This window comes from Diplotaxodon limnothrissa, linkage group LG23 (genome assembly GCF_057381915.1).
Source record: "Diplotaxodon limnothrissa isolate DT_005_m linkage group LG23, D_limnothrissa_male_GT1.1, whole genome shotgun sequence".
In the NCBI taxonomy this organism is placed as follows: Eukaryota; Metazoa; Chordata; class Actinopteri; order Cichliformes; family Cichlidae; genus Diplotaxodon; species Diplotaxodon limnothrissa.
Genome location: NC_140617.1, coordinates 11,640,107 through 11,654,026, shown reverse-complemented (window position 1 = coordinate 11,654,026; position 13,920 = coordinate 11,640,107). Strand labels below are relative to the sequence as shown.

Below are 13,920 nucleotides of genomic sequence, written 5' to 3'. Positions count from 1 at the left end.
TGTGTAGTGACCCTGAGAGCTACTGTACATACCTGCAGCGTTCAGTACTGTAAATACAGAGCAGCTTTATTAAACACTTCATCAAGAACAAAACCTCACAAGTCCTTCGGTAAATGAAGCACTGCTTTCTAAGTTAGGCTGCCACCTCGGTATTGAAGCGTGCTCCCAGTTACAGGCCCTTTTTAGGCTCCCTAAACAGAGCGGTGTAAAAAATTTGTGATTGTTTTGGTTCCATTATTTCCAGTGTGAGGTTAATCCCTGAAAAGCTCCAGCAGCTGGCCATCACCACATTTGTGACACCCCACAGGAAGAAAACATGCTGTCGATTTTAAATTATGCACGTGCACATGCGTGAAACGTTTTAGGCACAAGACAAGGAAGCAGTTTAATAAAACACAATATAAACTTATGAGTAAATAGTCCCTCTATAACTTCTTCCCCTGGTGTAACTTGCGTGGCCTGCCCACAGTCATGAATCGTCCAATTGCTCTCAGCTACACAAGGAAAACATGCTTTGAACTAATTACATTTTTCTCTGGCCTTAAATATGTGATCTGGTGTTCCTCTGCAGATTTGTGTGTCAAATCTAAGAGCCGTGCAGCTCCTTTAAAATCAAAAGGACACAAAAATAAAAGTGGGGAAACGTTCACACTTTATTATGATTAGAGCTGTTGTACAAAACCAAGAGCGTAAAGTCATATTATTCCTTTATAGATTACCTAACTGAGCACATCACACCATAATCTTCTACGCAAGAGCTGGAGCTGTGACGCCACACTGCACGCCTGCTTTAATAAGATACGAGCCCATCCGGGATGCCCTCTGTTTAATATCTGAATATGTAAAGAGTCGTATGAATATGTAAATATGAATATGAGGCAATTCAGTGATGCATTGAGGCAGCTGTTGCGAGCTCTACACTTACAAGGAAACATGTGTTGGCCCTGCAGGGCAGGTTAGGGTGACAAGACAGGTGAGCAGAGAGGGCAGGCGTCATCTGTGATGTGTGGACAACACCTGTAAGCCTGTGACATGCCGAAAGGACGCGAATATACACAGAGACGTAAAGAAAAGGTGGGAATAAATGCAGAAAAACAAACTCAGAAATGCGGTTATTCACAAGCAGCCTTAACGCAGCAGCATTCATCATTTCCAGCTCTCCAAAGACTTGTATTTCTTATGAGTTCAATTATTAATCTCCTCCTACACTATCATTTGAAATACATGCTGCCTCTGCACTGATTTCACTCCCAATAACACACGGAGCATAATCCACAGTCCCCGAACAAGCAACGGGAACACAGAACTCAAATGATAGATGGCTTTCAGCGTATTGTAAATAAACGAATGAAGCTGAGCCACACAAACAGGTGTAAACGCAGCCTCGGCGTCTGCTGGCGGTTCATGTGCAATATTAAAGCATCATATGCTGGTTCAAAGGTCACCCTGCCTGCTGTTCATGAAAACCACATGGGACTGTTTTCATTTAGGATTCACTCCTCAGCACACACACACACACACAGAACTGCTCAATTTTCCAATAAACTGATGGGAATTCAGAGTGAAATCAAAGGCTTGTGGCACAAGGCATGCACAAAGTCGTATTCGAGGAAGCTTCCACTAAGCACATAAGCGAGCCACATCTCTAGGAGGCTTAATCAATTGAATATGACACGGCAATGCATCAAAAAATACAAGAGAGTCTCTAAAGAAATTTGGCTTCTATTACAGATGCATGAGGTGCAGCGGAACAGCACAGCCTCCCAGGACCTGACAGTGTTTTTAGATTACAATTGCATCCCAGCAGGGATCCCTACACTCTTCTAACCTCAGACTGTTTAGTGCTTAAAAATAGCTAATGATGATAAAACATAGCTCTGATCTAAAGTGCTGTGATGCAAAGAGGGTCCAACTCTTTGAAAGACATGCTCCAGCTTAGCAGGGACATAAAGGAGAGAGGGCGGCAGCCTCCCATCCACCAGAGACAGGGGCATTTAAAAGTTACACTGGCTTTGTGTAGTGAGCTCAAATCCTGGAAGGATGCACAGGCAAGGAGGACGATGTGGACAAATAATAAGGCACAGCAGAAATAAGCAATAAACAAAATTCTAATCATTTGTCCAATATTATGTGTTCACACAATAACAGCGCAGACTTCAGCCTAACGTTCCTCGGCGTCCTGCAAGAAGCAGCAGTTCAACATTCAGGCTCTGCTCCCCGTGACTGCAAAACTTTGGCCCCGCTCACTGAACTTTCCCTGCGTGGACCCGGCTTCACGCCTCGGGACCCCGCAGAGCAGGCAGCCCATCCCGCCCCTTTCTCCTGCCCCCTCCAGAGGAGCAGGAGCAGGCTCCTCTCCACGCGCGTGGAAGTTCTGATGCCGAGAGCCGCAACAAAGTATCAGGACGGAAAGGAAACGGCAACAGTGTCGCTCCCCACGAGTGACAGAAGTGTGCGCACGGCAGCCGTGTTTCAGACACAAACACGCAAACTGGAGCCACAAGCAAAGGAAAAAGTTTATCGCGCACCTCCGAGGGGGTCACGGGGAGGAGGGAGGAAAGAGTAGAGCGGCTCCTGTGAAATTACCCTCGCTACTTTACAAAGTTGTGCCGCTCGCTCCTCCGCGCGCTCACACACACACACACACACACACACACGGCGGCTCGGTCACTTACTTTTCTCGCGCCTGGCTGTCGGAAGGGACGACGGCTCCTTTACCTTTGGCGTACATGCTGCTTCTGTTTTAAGACTTTTGCCCCACTCAACACCTGTCAAAGAAAGCAGCCAGCAAAACGCTCCATCTCCATAGCTACCCCTTTAGTGTTTTTACTCCCCCCTTCTCCTCCCCCTCCTCCTCCTCCCTCCTCCTTCTCTCTCCTCTCCCTCCCTCTCTCTCTCTCTCTCTCTCTCTCTTTTTTTTTTTTTACATCTCCAACATTGGCCACAAATCAGGCACAGTTTCTACTGGGGGGGACTTGAAACCGTCCTCCGTTGGATTTTTTTCCCCTCCTCAGCCGCTGTTCCGCAGGCCTGCTCTTCCTCCCTCTGTTAAGCAAACGGTGGGGGCTCCTTAAAGGGAAACACACACTTCTTGTTTGCGGACCGCAGGAGGAGAGAGGAGGGGGAGATGGGAAATGCACGCTGGCGAGGACTTTGCTCTGTGGAGCAAGGTTTTTTTTTTCTCCTTTCTTCATCCCGTGAATTTAAATGTCAGTGCCCACTTCTAGCGCTTTCGCACCTTTACCTGTCGGTTATTTGTTTTAAACGTGGATTGTGTTAAAGATGGATGGAGGTGTTCTGAAAGGTGAACCCAAAGAGGAGCCAGCAGGGGGCGTCACCTCTAGTTATTTAAACACTGCTCGCTTTATAGAAGTCTATGGAGGGAAAGGTCGTCCATTACGTCCAAAGTAAACACTTTTTCATAGAGCTTTTGGGCTTAGTCCACAGTTTCGGGTCATATTGAATTAAGCATGATGTTCATTTTTTAAATTATGATCATTATTAATGTCAGACACTTTATGCAGGTGTGCTTCAGGGGGTGTTTTTCAACCCACGACATGGGCAATGATGAAAACGCTAAACTCAAAGCTTCATAACTCGAAGCTATCCAGTTGGTGATACCGCCACTTTTTAAACATCAATGGAAAGAACAAATGTGATGCTTTGATTTTCAATAACGGCACAAACAGTGTTGTGCTCTGGTCTAATAATGAGAAAACCAACAGAAATGCTTAGCTGTCTATTACTACTGCCCGTCACCCCTCCCAGGGTAAGAGCCGCTCAAGTTGGATCTCCAGAGATAGCCGTCTGGTGTTATAGAAATACGGTGTAAGTATGTTTTTAGAATAACTCTAGCAATCTCCTTCAGTGGATTATTTTTCGGAGTTAAATCTACCCCTCCATCTGAACCCGTTTAGCCCGATTAGCCCCTTCAGCACCATCATTTCCTCCTTTGCACGCTGGTCGTGAAGTTGCAGAGGAACAGAGGCACACCACGCACGTCGGCCTCTTGTGCACGCAGTAAAAATGAGACTTAATTTACTTAATGAACCTGAACTTGTGTGGAGGTTGGAGGTGTGGATTTGACTTTCCTTCAGTTTATCTTCCATTATAAATTCAATTCCAATTTAATTTCATATCAACTTTCATGCACACATGAAGCTCACAGTAGTTGAAGTAGTTAAAAATAGACGACAGGAAACAGAATTTAGTAAATTTGTACAACAGTGAATTTTTAGTTACCTAAAGCATACACTACATGGTCCAGTGTGCTGGGTCGCCTACACGTCACACCTACAGGGGCTGATCATCCGTGAAGCTCCTGGTGTACGGTTTCCATGATGATGGTAATCCCGCTGGAGGTTTGGAGCTCAGCTGATCTTCTCAGCACTCAGTGAAAGGGTTAGGGATAAGGGAGACTCTGGCATGCCAGAAGCACAATGCACAACCAGCTGGGCATAGTGTAAATATGCACTGCACGTGAAACTGCAGGTAACGGTCAATATTTAAGGTAGAATAAGGGACGAAACAATTTTTTTCATCATGCGTGATGTCCCAACTAAAACGGGACAGTTGGCAACCCTACTGTAACTCCTTGTGGTCTCCCAGTTTGTGGCTGAGTTGCTATGGTTGCTAAACACTTGCACTTTGCAATAATAGGGCAGTCGTGGAAATAAGAAAACCTATTGCAGCACCACTCTCTTTAGAACAATGAAGCATACTCTCACAAATGTTTCTAAGGGACATCTGAGAACACCTGAAAATTTAAAGGTGTGGTCCAGAACTTTTATTGATATGTTGTCCATCAAACTTCACCAAGCCAGTTTATCTCCACGTGCAGATATCGCAGAAGCTGATCCTCTAATGCTGATGTTCTTGTCTTGTGATAAAATTCACTGCAAACTGTAAAGTTTACAGCTCTACTTCACTGTAACTCTAGATAAAAGTCATATGTGCCCCGAGTGTTCCTGATCTATGACTGAGTTATTGCATATTTTCAGTTTTTTTGTGATAGAAGCAACTAAACTTAAACTTCACCCTTACCCTATGTGTCTGCATGATAGCATTTGTGCTTTTTGTTTATTTGCACCAGGCTACCTCTGAACATCTTTAGATTAAAGTCGTGAACAGTGTTGGTCAAGTTACTTGAAAAAAGTAATCAGTAACAAAAATGCAATCCCGTTACTTTACTGATTGCTTATTTTCAAAAGTAATTAATTACTTAGTTACTTTTTAAAAACACGATTTACAACCTGAAGAGGTGATAAAGCGATAGATCTTTCAGCCCAATTCTACTTTTTCTGCATAATCCATCATACAAAATGTAATCAAATGGAAAAGTCTCTTTTTAAAACTTGTTTTATTAGTTTTAACCTTTTAACTTTATGCATCAAGCAAAAATTAAATTATATGCAACATTCTCTGACTGGAAGAAATTTGTTTAACATTTAAACCTATTTTCTGCACATTCCAGCACATAAAATAAAATATTTTTTTGTGCTTACACTCAGTCTTTCAAATAGATGCAAGTAAAACACAGCAGAAAATAAATAAAATCAAAGACTAGCGGTCCTGTTGCTCTATTTTCACCTGTAATGCAGGAGTGGGGTAGGCGGAGGTTTACCCTGGTGCAGGTGTGCCACAGCCGTCAGTGGAAGAATCCACGAGTTTCTCTGTGAATTTCCCATTACGTGGTAGCGCACTCGGTGCTTGCTCAGAAGTTTAGGGTTTTTTTCGCTGTAAAAAGAAGTTTTCTTCCCACACACAACGGACGCTAATGTTTTTGTCACTTTTTATGGAATCAAACTCAAAGTAAGGTCAGTACTTCCACGCTTTAAACGCTGCACGCTCATACTCTCTCCCGCACTCGATATATTATCCATTGTTGATCTGCACACGGCTGTTGTCACGAACGTCGCAGTCGCTTACGTCACTGTCATGAGACATTCTCGCAAAAAAATCACGGTTTTAGTAACACAGTAACGCAGCGTTCCTACGGGAAAGTAACAGTAATCTAATTACCGTTTTTGCAATAAACGGTAATTATTAGTTTATTAGTTTATTTACTTTACTCGTTACTTGAAAAAAGTAATCGGATTACAGTACTGCCCGTCTCTGGTCGTGAACATAGTGTGACATTTTTAACTCATTCTGTGTTTGTGACTTTGATCACAGTGAAATAAACTTTGCTATAATGCACTTTCTGACACAAAGACAGAGAAAGTACCAGGCTCAGTGCAGTAAACACTGCTTGCACTGGTATGTTGTGAGTCGTGCTTCGTATTTGTGTGCGTCCCATGGCATCTTTCCATTATTTCTGCACAGTCATGTTCAGGTTACTTTATTGTTACATACACCACAAACAAATGTTTCCAGAGATTCAACCATGTTTCAGGACAATAAATCAGAAGGAGGAGACTAAAAGGGAGCGAGTCATCGGGTAATAAAACCTCTGTGCACAAGTGTTTGCAAAAAGGCAACAATCTGCTAGCTAACAAAGCAGCCAGAAGGAGGCTTTTGCATCAGCGCCCTCTTTGTGAGCACTTTGACCCGGTGACAGCCAGCAACCATTCACCAACATCCATTTTCAGGGTTGCTGGCTGATTCTAGGTCTGCATGAGTGAGGGCTTATAGACATGCTATGCACAATAAATAAGATAAAATAAGGCCCCTGTGGATTTGTCAGTGAGGAAATGTTGCCACCTAGCTTGTTTTCTATGATCTGTTATGGAAATGAACTCTGTGAGCGTCACCAGGGTCTTTCAGGCACAGAGTGCGCGTTGGCCGAGGGTCAGGTAGCACAACAGCGGTCAGCACATTATTACCTGTCCTGTTAAACCTTGTCATCACATGAGTCAGACCCTGATGTTGTTGAAGGTCATCTGAACATGTCATTAAAAAAGACTCTTTTTCACCAACTATCGATCTACGCTGAATTAACAAGAGGCCGAACCTTGAAACTGCTTGAACTGTGTTTACAGCATCCATCACTGGTTCGCACTGTCACAGAGAGGCAGAGCGCCGGGCATATTTTCTTCTTACTGATTGTATTTCTACTTGTATTTTCCTCATAATCTTCCGAGTTCTTAACTCATGCACCTCTTTATTCACAGTTCTGACAAATTTGACTCCGAATGAGAAGCATTGTTGCCGTCTTGTCAGAGCAGATGTTACAAACAGCTCTGAGGTTTGCGTCACTGAATCTGGTTTCTCAGCAGCAAAAGATCTTTTGTCGTTCAGATAATTAAAGAATAAATAATGAAGGGTTTGTGTTTGGTTCGAGAAGCTGTGAGTTAATCAAGGGCGTTCTTGGTTATCACAAGGGAGACTTCAGCAGCGGCGTCCTGTGCCAAGTCACACTCGCTGCTCTGCACGGAGAGCAATCATCTTGCAGTCGGATCAAAGCTTCTACTGTATTTCACGTCTCGCACAAGGCCGCCGTCTCATGGCGAAATCTTTGGCTGGTTTCTTGTTAGCGAAAGCGGGATGGATTATTATTACTCTTTCCAAATCTGCCACCTCAGTGACCCAAGGGTAACCCCCTTCTTTCTCTGGGACTTACATATCTGACTCCAATTACAAAGCAGCTGTAGGGAGGTAGCATGTTATTCCGTATCACTGAGTGTGATCAGCTCAGTATAACAGCTCCTGTGATTAGCTGCTAGATCCTTTAAGTAAGTCACATTTGTGGCGTTTGTTACCCAAGCGTAAAGGAAGGATGTACTTTTGATCTTTTATATCCTGTAACATGCTCACCTATCATGCTGGCTCACTGCACAAGGTGATCTGTGCATTATACCATAAACAGGAAAAAGTTTTCCCGTTTTCACAGGATGGAAAGTAAATAAATGAATGAAATTAGTGGGCTGAGCGTTTAATTTAAATTTGTAAAACTGTAATTTGAAATTATATCAACATAAAAGTAGCATGTCGTGTGTTTTACCTTAAATAAAACCAAGTGTACAACTAACAAAGATACAAACTGTTTGTGCCTCGTGTCGCGCCATATTAAATAGAGAGGAACGTACTTTTCCTTTTATTTTCTGTCTCTATTTTTGTTTTGGTTGGGCTTATCCTCATTCAGATAAACAGTGTAGTTGCACAGCCTTGAACACGAGCTATTTCTAACCACAGTGGTCTTCTCTTCCTTGAAATGAGTGTTAAATTCTCGTTTCCCCGCTCCAGTCTGCAGAGTGCACTCTTTCCATTCATGTTATGCAACAGCTTCGCGAGTAAGGGTCCGCAATAGATGTGCAGGCATCTAGTACCCCTGTTAGGTCTCGGCTCTGCCCCGACGTCGGCCTCCACAGGAAGGAAAAACACAATAAGCTGCGATCCAGACCAACAGAGGAATTCCCCCAGTCCCTGCCTTAGTGAGGCCAAATTATAATTAATCACAGGTTGAATAATTCAGCGCCAAAACGAATGGAAGCCTTTTTCAGCCCATTTCTCGGCACCTGCCTCCAGTGTTGTCCCCAGAGCCTGTGTGAGTGTGTGCATGTGTGTGTATAGGTCATGTTTGTATATATGTTTGTGTGGCGACGGTGAAGTGGGGTGGGGGTTCTGGAGAGCCAGTAGAAAGAGAAGAATGCAACCTCAAAACAGCCAAACACAAGACAGCCGTGAACCCTCCGCCCTGCAGTCCATATGAGTCAGCCCTGACTCGGAGTGGCCCCTTGATCTGCTTCTTCTCTTCTCCTTCACTCGAGGTCCATCTTTCCTCCCCTTTTCAGCTTGACTTACAGAAGAAAAACTGCCCCTTCAGACTGTCACTTTTTATGTCACTGTGCATGCAGCTGGGGTTGGAGTGAACACGGGACCACTCTCATGTGGAAAAATTATCACTGATTATCATACCTTCCATGTAAGTGTGAAGCTAAACAGCATCAGTCACTACATCACCGAGCCATTGTTAATATAAAACACACTGCCTATTCAACTCTTGGCTGTCAGTGCATCACTGGATTGAAACCAGCGTCTCCAAATCCCGCCTTCATAAACAAACGGGCTGTGTTTTGTTGCTAGGTTTGAATAATGCACGGTGTAAGCTATTATATACTATTTAACTGGAAAAACTACACGTTTCAGCAAAGACCACAGAAAATAACGAGCTTGCAGGAAAATGCAACAGTGAGAAAATAAAAATCCATCTGCACTGCCTTGGTACACATCTACTGCCACTGAAAGATTTTTGAAACTGTAAGCCTTTGCTTATATAACTTCAAACCAGCTGTTATCCTAACTCTGAACCTGTCTGTTATTATGTCAGTCTGTCTGCTGTTATGTCTGCATGCCTACCTACCTGCTGTTATATCTAGCTGCCTGCCTTCCTGTCTATTTGTCTGTTTTGATTTACGTCACTCCTCTTGGTCACCAAGTTCTTCTGTGCCATTCCCAAATGGTCGGCACCCTCCCCACCCCGCTTCATCCGTCTGACACCCAGCGGCTACTGTGGGCCTCTGCTGTGGCGAAGAAAAGCTGCGTGCACTTCAGCGCTGCCATAATTAGAGACAAAGACAGAAAGAAGAACGACAGACGTCTCTCATTGCTGCTGTGCACCGCTGTTGCAGGCACACGTGAAAGAAATCAAAATCAGCTCCATCGCAAATCTTTGCCATGCAACCTTATAAAACCGTTTAAAGTCATTGCAAACTTTAAAAACACAGTTTATCATATTGCATTTGACAACACAAAAAGCCGTACATGCTAAAACACATCTGTGGTGCATTGTAGCTCTTTTGCCTTTTAATCTGAACATGCCACTGCTTTCAGATTTATCGCGATCTAATGCCACTTTATTTATTATTGGAACCCCAAAACACAGGACAGGTGAAGCGTTCACGGGCGTTTAAATAGAAAACACTGCCATGTTTAAAACAGCACAGGTGCCTTCACTGGTTGGTGTTTTTTACGCCACTTACGATGAGGAAATATGATCCGGGGGGATCGTATGAATAACAGATCCATGTGTTGAAGCCTTATCATAGGACTTCATAAAACACACCAGGTAACAGTACCAGAAGTAATTTAATACCTCTTGACTGGAGTAGCTGCAATGTGGCTCAGGAGGTAGAGTCAGTCCATCAACTGTCCATCAATCAGAGGGTTTATAGTTCAATATCGAACTCCTGCTGTCCTTATGTGGAGTGCGGCGAGCTGCTCAAGCCTAAATTGCTCAATTAGATCGATAAAATGCGCAGAACGAACTGTGGAAACGCAGGTTTTAGTGCTGTGTGTTCCTTTGTGCTGAAGATAAGTGATGTGATGAACCAAAGCTTGTTAAGCCACAGTTTCCCCCACCTGTCTTCACCTGCTGGAGTTTACTTCCTAAAAGAAACCAACTTGAAACCAGTAAATATCTAAAACAGGTGTAATACAGGTTTGGGGGACTCCGAGTTATTTATTTATTTGCATATTTGAGTGACATCTGTTGGAGAGGTTAGTTGCAGTGAGGTGTGAGTGTGGGTTATATAGTATTCACGTCTCTGGGGACGATCGTTTCTGGGAATCTGCACTTTTGTCTGACTGGAACATCCATTGTGTCCCCCTGATAGGTGGTAGCAGCAATTATTTCATAAGGACAAATTGCTGACTTTTGTTTTCAAGCCTGTTAGTTATTTTTGTGCGTCTGTGTGGTTAGAAGCTTTTAGCTCCAGCACACCCTGAAGAACTGGGTGTTTTTCCTCACCAACACAGCGAGTTTGCAGGTGCGGAAGAATGCACTGCTGGGGGGATATTGTGTATATTGTGTTGTTCAGACTGTCTTGCTTTGCTTTTTGAATGGGTTTTTTTGGTATTTCCTTCTATTCCTAGTTATTGTTGATGTGCTGATCTGAGTTTAAGGCCTAGCTCCAATGCTTTCACTCAGTTTCAAAGAGCAGATATGGTTGATTTGGCAGCAGAGTTGGGCTGGTCAAAAACTGGAAAAGGGTCAGAAAGGGCTGAATTAAGAAGCACTGCTGAAGAACTAACTATGACTGCCAAACCTCTGGCGGTAGTCCAGGCTCCACTGACTACATCACTTTCACAGTGATTTGGTGGAACTTTATCATTCGATCAGAATCTGCAACTGGAGAAAGAAAAGGCAAAAACTAAGAAGAAGGGATTAGTCTGAATTCAAGCATTACAGGGAGACATGAGGTAGTGATGGAAAGGGAGAGCAAAAGTGGAACAAAAGCTGGGGCTGATAAAGACAAGCAAAAGATGCGTATCCTGGCTGGAACTGTAAGGGTAAACTTGCATCTTCTGTTTAAATTTGATACGAAAGAACACAATAGAAAAACGTGTTGTGTTTGAACATGTAGTTGCCATAAAACCTCTGTAGTTGCCATAAATGCTCTTCCATGTCTGTTTGCCTCATCTGAAAAAAGATGTAACAGTATAATGTCAAAGTTGCAGTAGCTTTCAACTAAATTGTAATTTCAACCAACAGATAATACCAGCTCCACTGTACCCCATTTCAGAGGCTATTTGAAGATCTGATGTGGTTTGTGTGGGCTGCTGCCAAAGAGTACAGCTGGAATTGACTTCTTGTTGACTGTGATGTGTAAAAAGCATTCACCCGTTTAAGACCAGTGATGGGAATAACGGCGTTACATGTAACGGCGTTACTAATGTTACTAGCGTTACTAAACTTTGTCAAGATGACAAAGCAACAAGGTGATATATATACCAGTTTTTAAATTGTGTTGATAGGCTACGTAAAACCAGAGTCATGATAAACAATATATACGTGTTTTTTCCTCAATAGTTTCATTCATGTTTACTGTCTAAGGACAGCGCTAGCAAGCACTCTCTGCTCATTGTTTAGTTTAGTTTTTTTTATTTTTTGACCATGAGCAGAATCAGAATCAATAAAGTATTCTGATTCTGCTCATGGTCAAAAAATAAAAAAACAAAACAAAAAAATCCCGCCCTTTTGTGTTGGTGGAAAAATGCACCATGTCAACCAAGCAAAAATGACATGGCAACATGACGTTTGGTTGTTTAGGAAGAGGGGGATGTTTTAGGAGTAACAGCAAGAGAGAGAGAGAGAGAGAGAAAGAAAGAGCGAGTTTTGAGATGTGAGCAATTTGTGACTTTTAGCGTGTTTTTAGTGTGTAGTTAATGTGTTGTCTTGTGTAGTTAGTGTGTAGTGTTGTGGATAGTTTTGTATTGTGTTTCAGAACAATGAGGCGACTGCTGTCTCCAGGTAAAAAAACAGGAGGAGTGATGCACCTGCTGTCAGACCTGCAGGTATCAGGCTGTGATGTTCTCCTTTATAGTGGACAGAAATATTTGGAGTGGCATCGTATTGAATGCAGAACAGCTGATTGTTATCTAAATAGTTTAAAGTGGTTATAAAAAAGGTTAAAAGGTAAATGGATGCAAATAACTTTGTTGTTCGCAAAACTTGTGCATCTAATTTAAAATTTTACAATTTACATTTGCATTTAAAGTTATGAAATATGATTCATTAAACATGTTTGTGGTTATTACAGTAAAAAAATATAACTTTTTCTACTCGGATTTTATGTTTTTTGTCTGATTTTAGATCAGTTGTGTTAATACAGTATGTCAAAATGAAAACATAACTGTAAATTCAGACACGTGAGGTTGTGCTGAAAAGAATGATACCAAACAAGGCAAAGTAAATCGTTTTTAAAGGTGAAATGTAGAGGAAACATCAAAAGTAGTTAAAAATGGGCAATTATACCCTGGACCCCAGAGGGTTAAAACTTTTTTTTAAAAGTAAGGCAAAAGTTATTTTTCAAGTAATTAATTACTTGTAGAATCTTGTAACTCAGTTACTAACTCAGTTAATTTTTGGAGGAAGTAACTAGTAACTATAATTAATTACTTTTTCAAAGTAACTTGCCTAACACTGTTTAAGACTGAAGGCTTTTACTTGTTTCATGTCCTTTGGTGTCTAAAAAGTTGTGCAAACAGACCAGGAGAGTCATTTCATTTTGCATGTGTGCAAAAGATGTAAAATGAGCCATCATGTGCATGCGAACCTGAAGGAACACAGAAATCTATCGTGCACTTCTTCTGAAGTGGACTTTCTTGGGACTGTGAAGCGGGCCCACCTTATGGAGATGCTTCAAAACAGCAGAGGTTCCAATCATATCAAACTTTTCTTTGGACACACAGTAGGGAGTCCACTAGCTCTGTGCTTAGTGGTAAGTTGAAAAATAGCGAGCCTGATTCCAAGCTAGATCTATAGATCTAGCTTGGAAGCACCTTTCCACTTAATCACCTTTCCACTTATCACTTAATCAAACAAAATCTGCCTTGGCTATTGTTAAAGAAACAGTGGCATATTTTGTATGCCAGGATATTAATCTCTACACATATTACACATATTAATTCCTATGCAGATGATGCTGTGTTATATTTAACTGTGAACCCAGGAGGCACAAATTAGTTACTTAATGTATAGAGTTAAAGATATAAACGCCTGGATCAAATGTCATTTTCTACTTAAAAATTTGGTCAAAAGTGAGATTTGTGCATGTTGCTGTAAAAAAAAATGAAAAAAATAAACTAGTTGGCTAACCAGACAATGACTCTGAAATGCATTGTCATGGGCTTTAGTAAAAACGTAATTTTAATTCCCTCCTACTGTATTTGAATTATAATTAAATGAATATGCAGGACTGTTTTGTTTCACTTATGCACTATTTCTGACTATCTCACTGTCTCAGAGTGATGCTGAAAAACTGGTTCGTTATTTCTTCAAGGGCGCACTTGCTGCAATTCGTGATTTTTAGTCTCCGCTAAAAGCTCCTTGAAAAGCCTTTAGTTAAAACATTTCAAAGAGGGTATTAACGGGGACTAGGAAGAGACCATAATTCTCCTTCTCCTTGTTAGCTAGTTAAGTTCTCAGAATAATCAGACCCTGTCAAAAGACCACATTATCCCAATAGAGTACTGAGCTCT

The 13,920-nt window shown here is 42.1% G+C and overlaps 1 protein-coding gene across 3 annotated transcripts in view; it reads right to left on the bottom strand.

Moving 5' to 3' along the window:
* The window catches only part of ssbp4 (single stranded DNA binding protein 4), a 92,380-nt gene extending 89,566 nt beyond the window's left edge, over window positions 1-2,814 (bottom strand). For all 3 annotated transcript variants that reach the window (XM_085347204.1, XM_085347203.1, XM_085347202.1), the window contains exon 1: window positions 2,676-2,814. In XM_085347204.1, the coding sequence (XP_085203330.1) occupies window positions 2,676-2,731 (56 nt within the window). In that variant the 5' untranslated portion in view covers window positions 2,732-2,814. The remainder of the gene's footprint in view (window positions 1-2,675) is intronic.
* Between the last annotated feature and the right edge of the window lie 11,106 nt (window positions 2,815-13,920).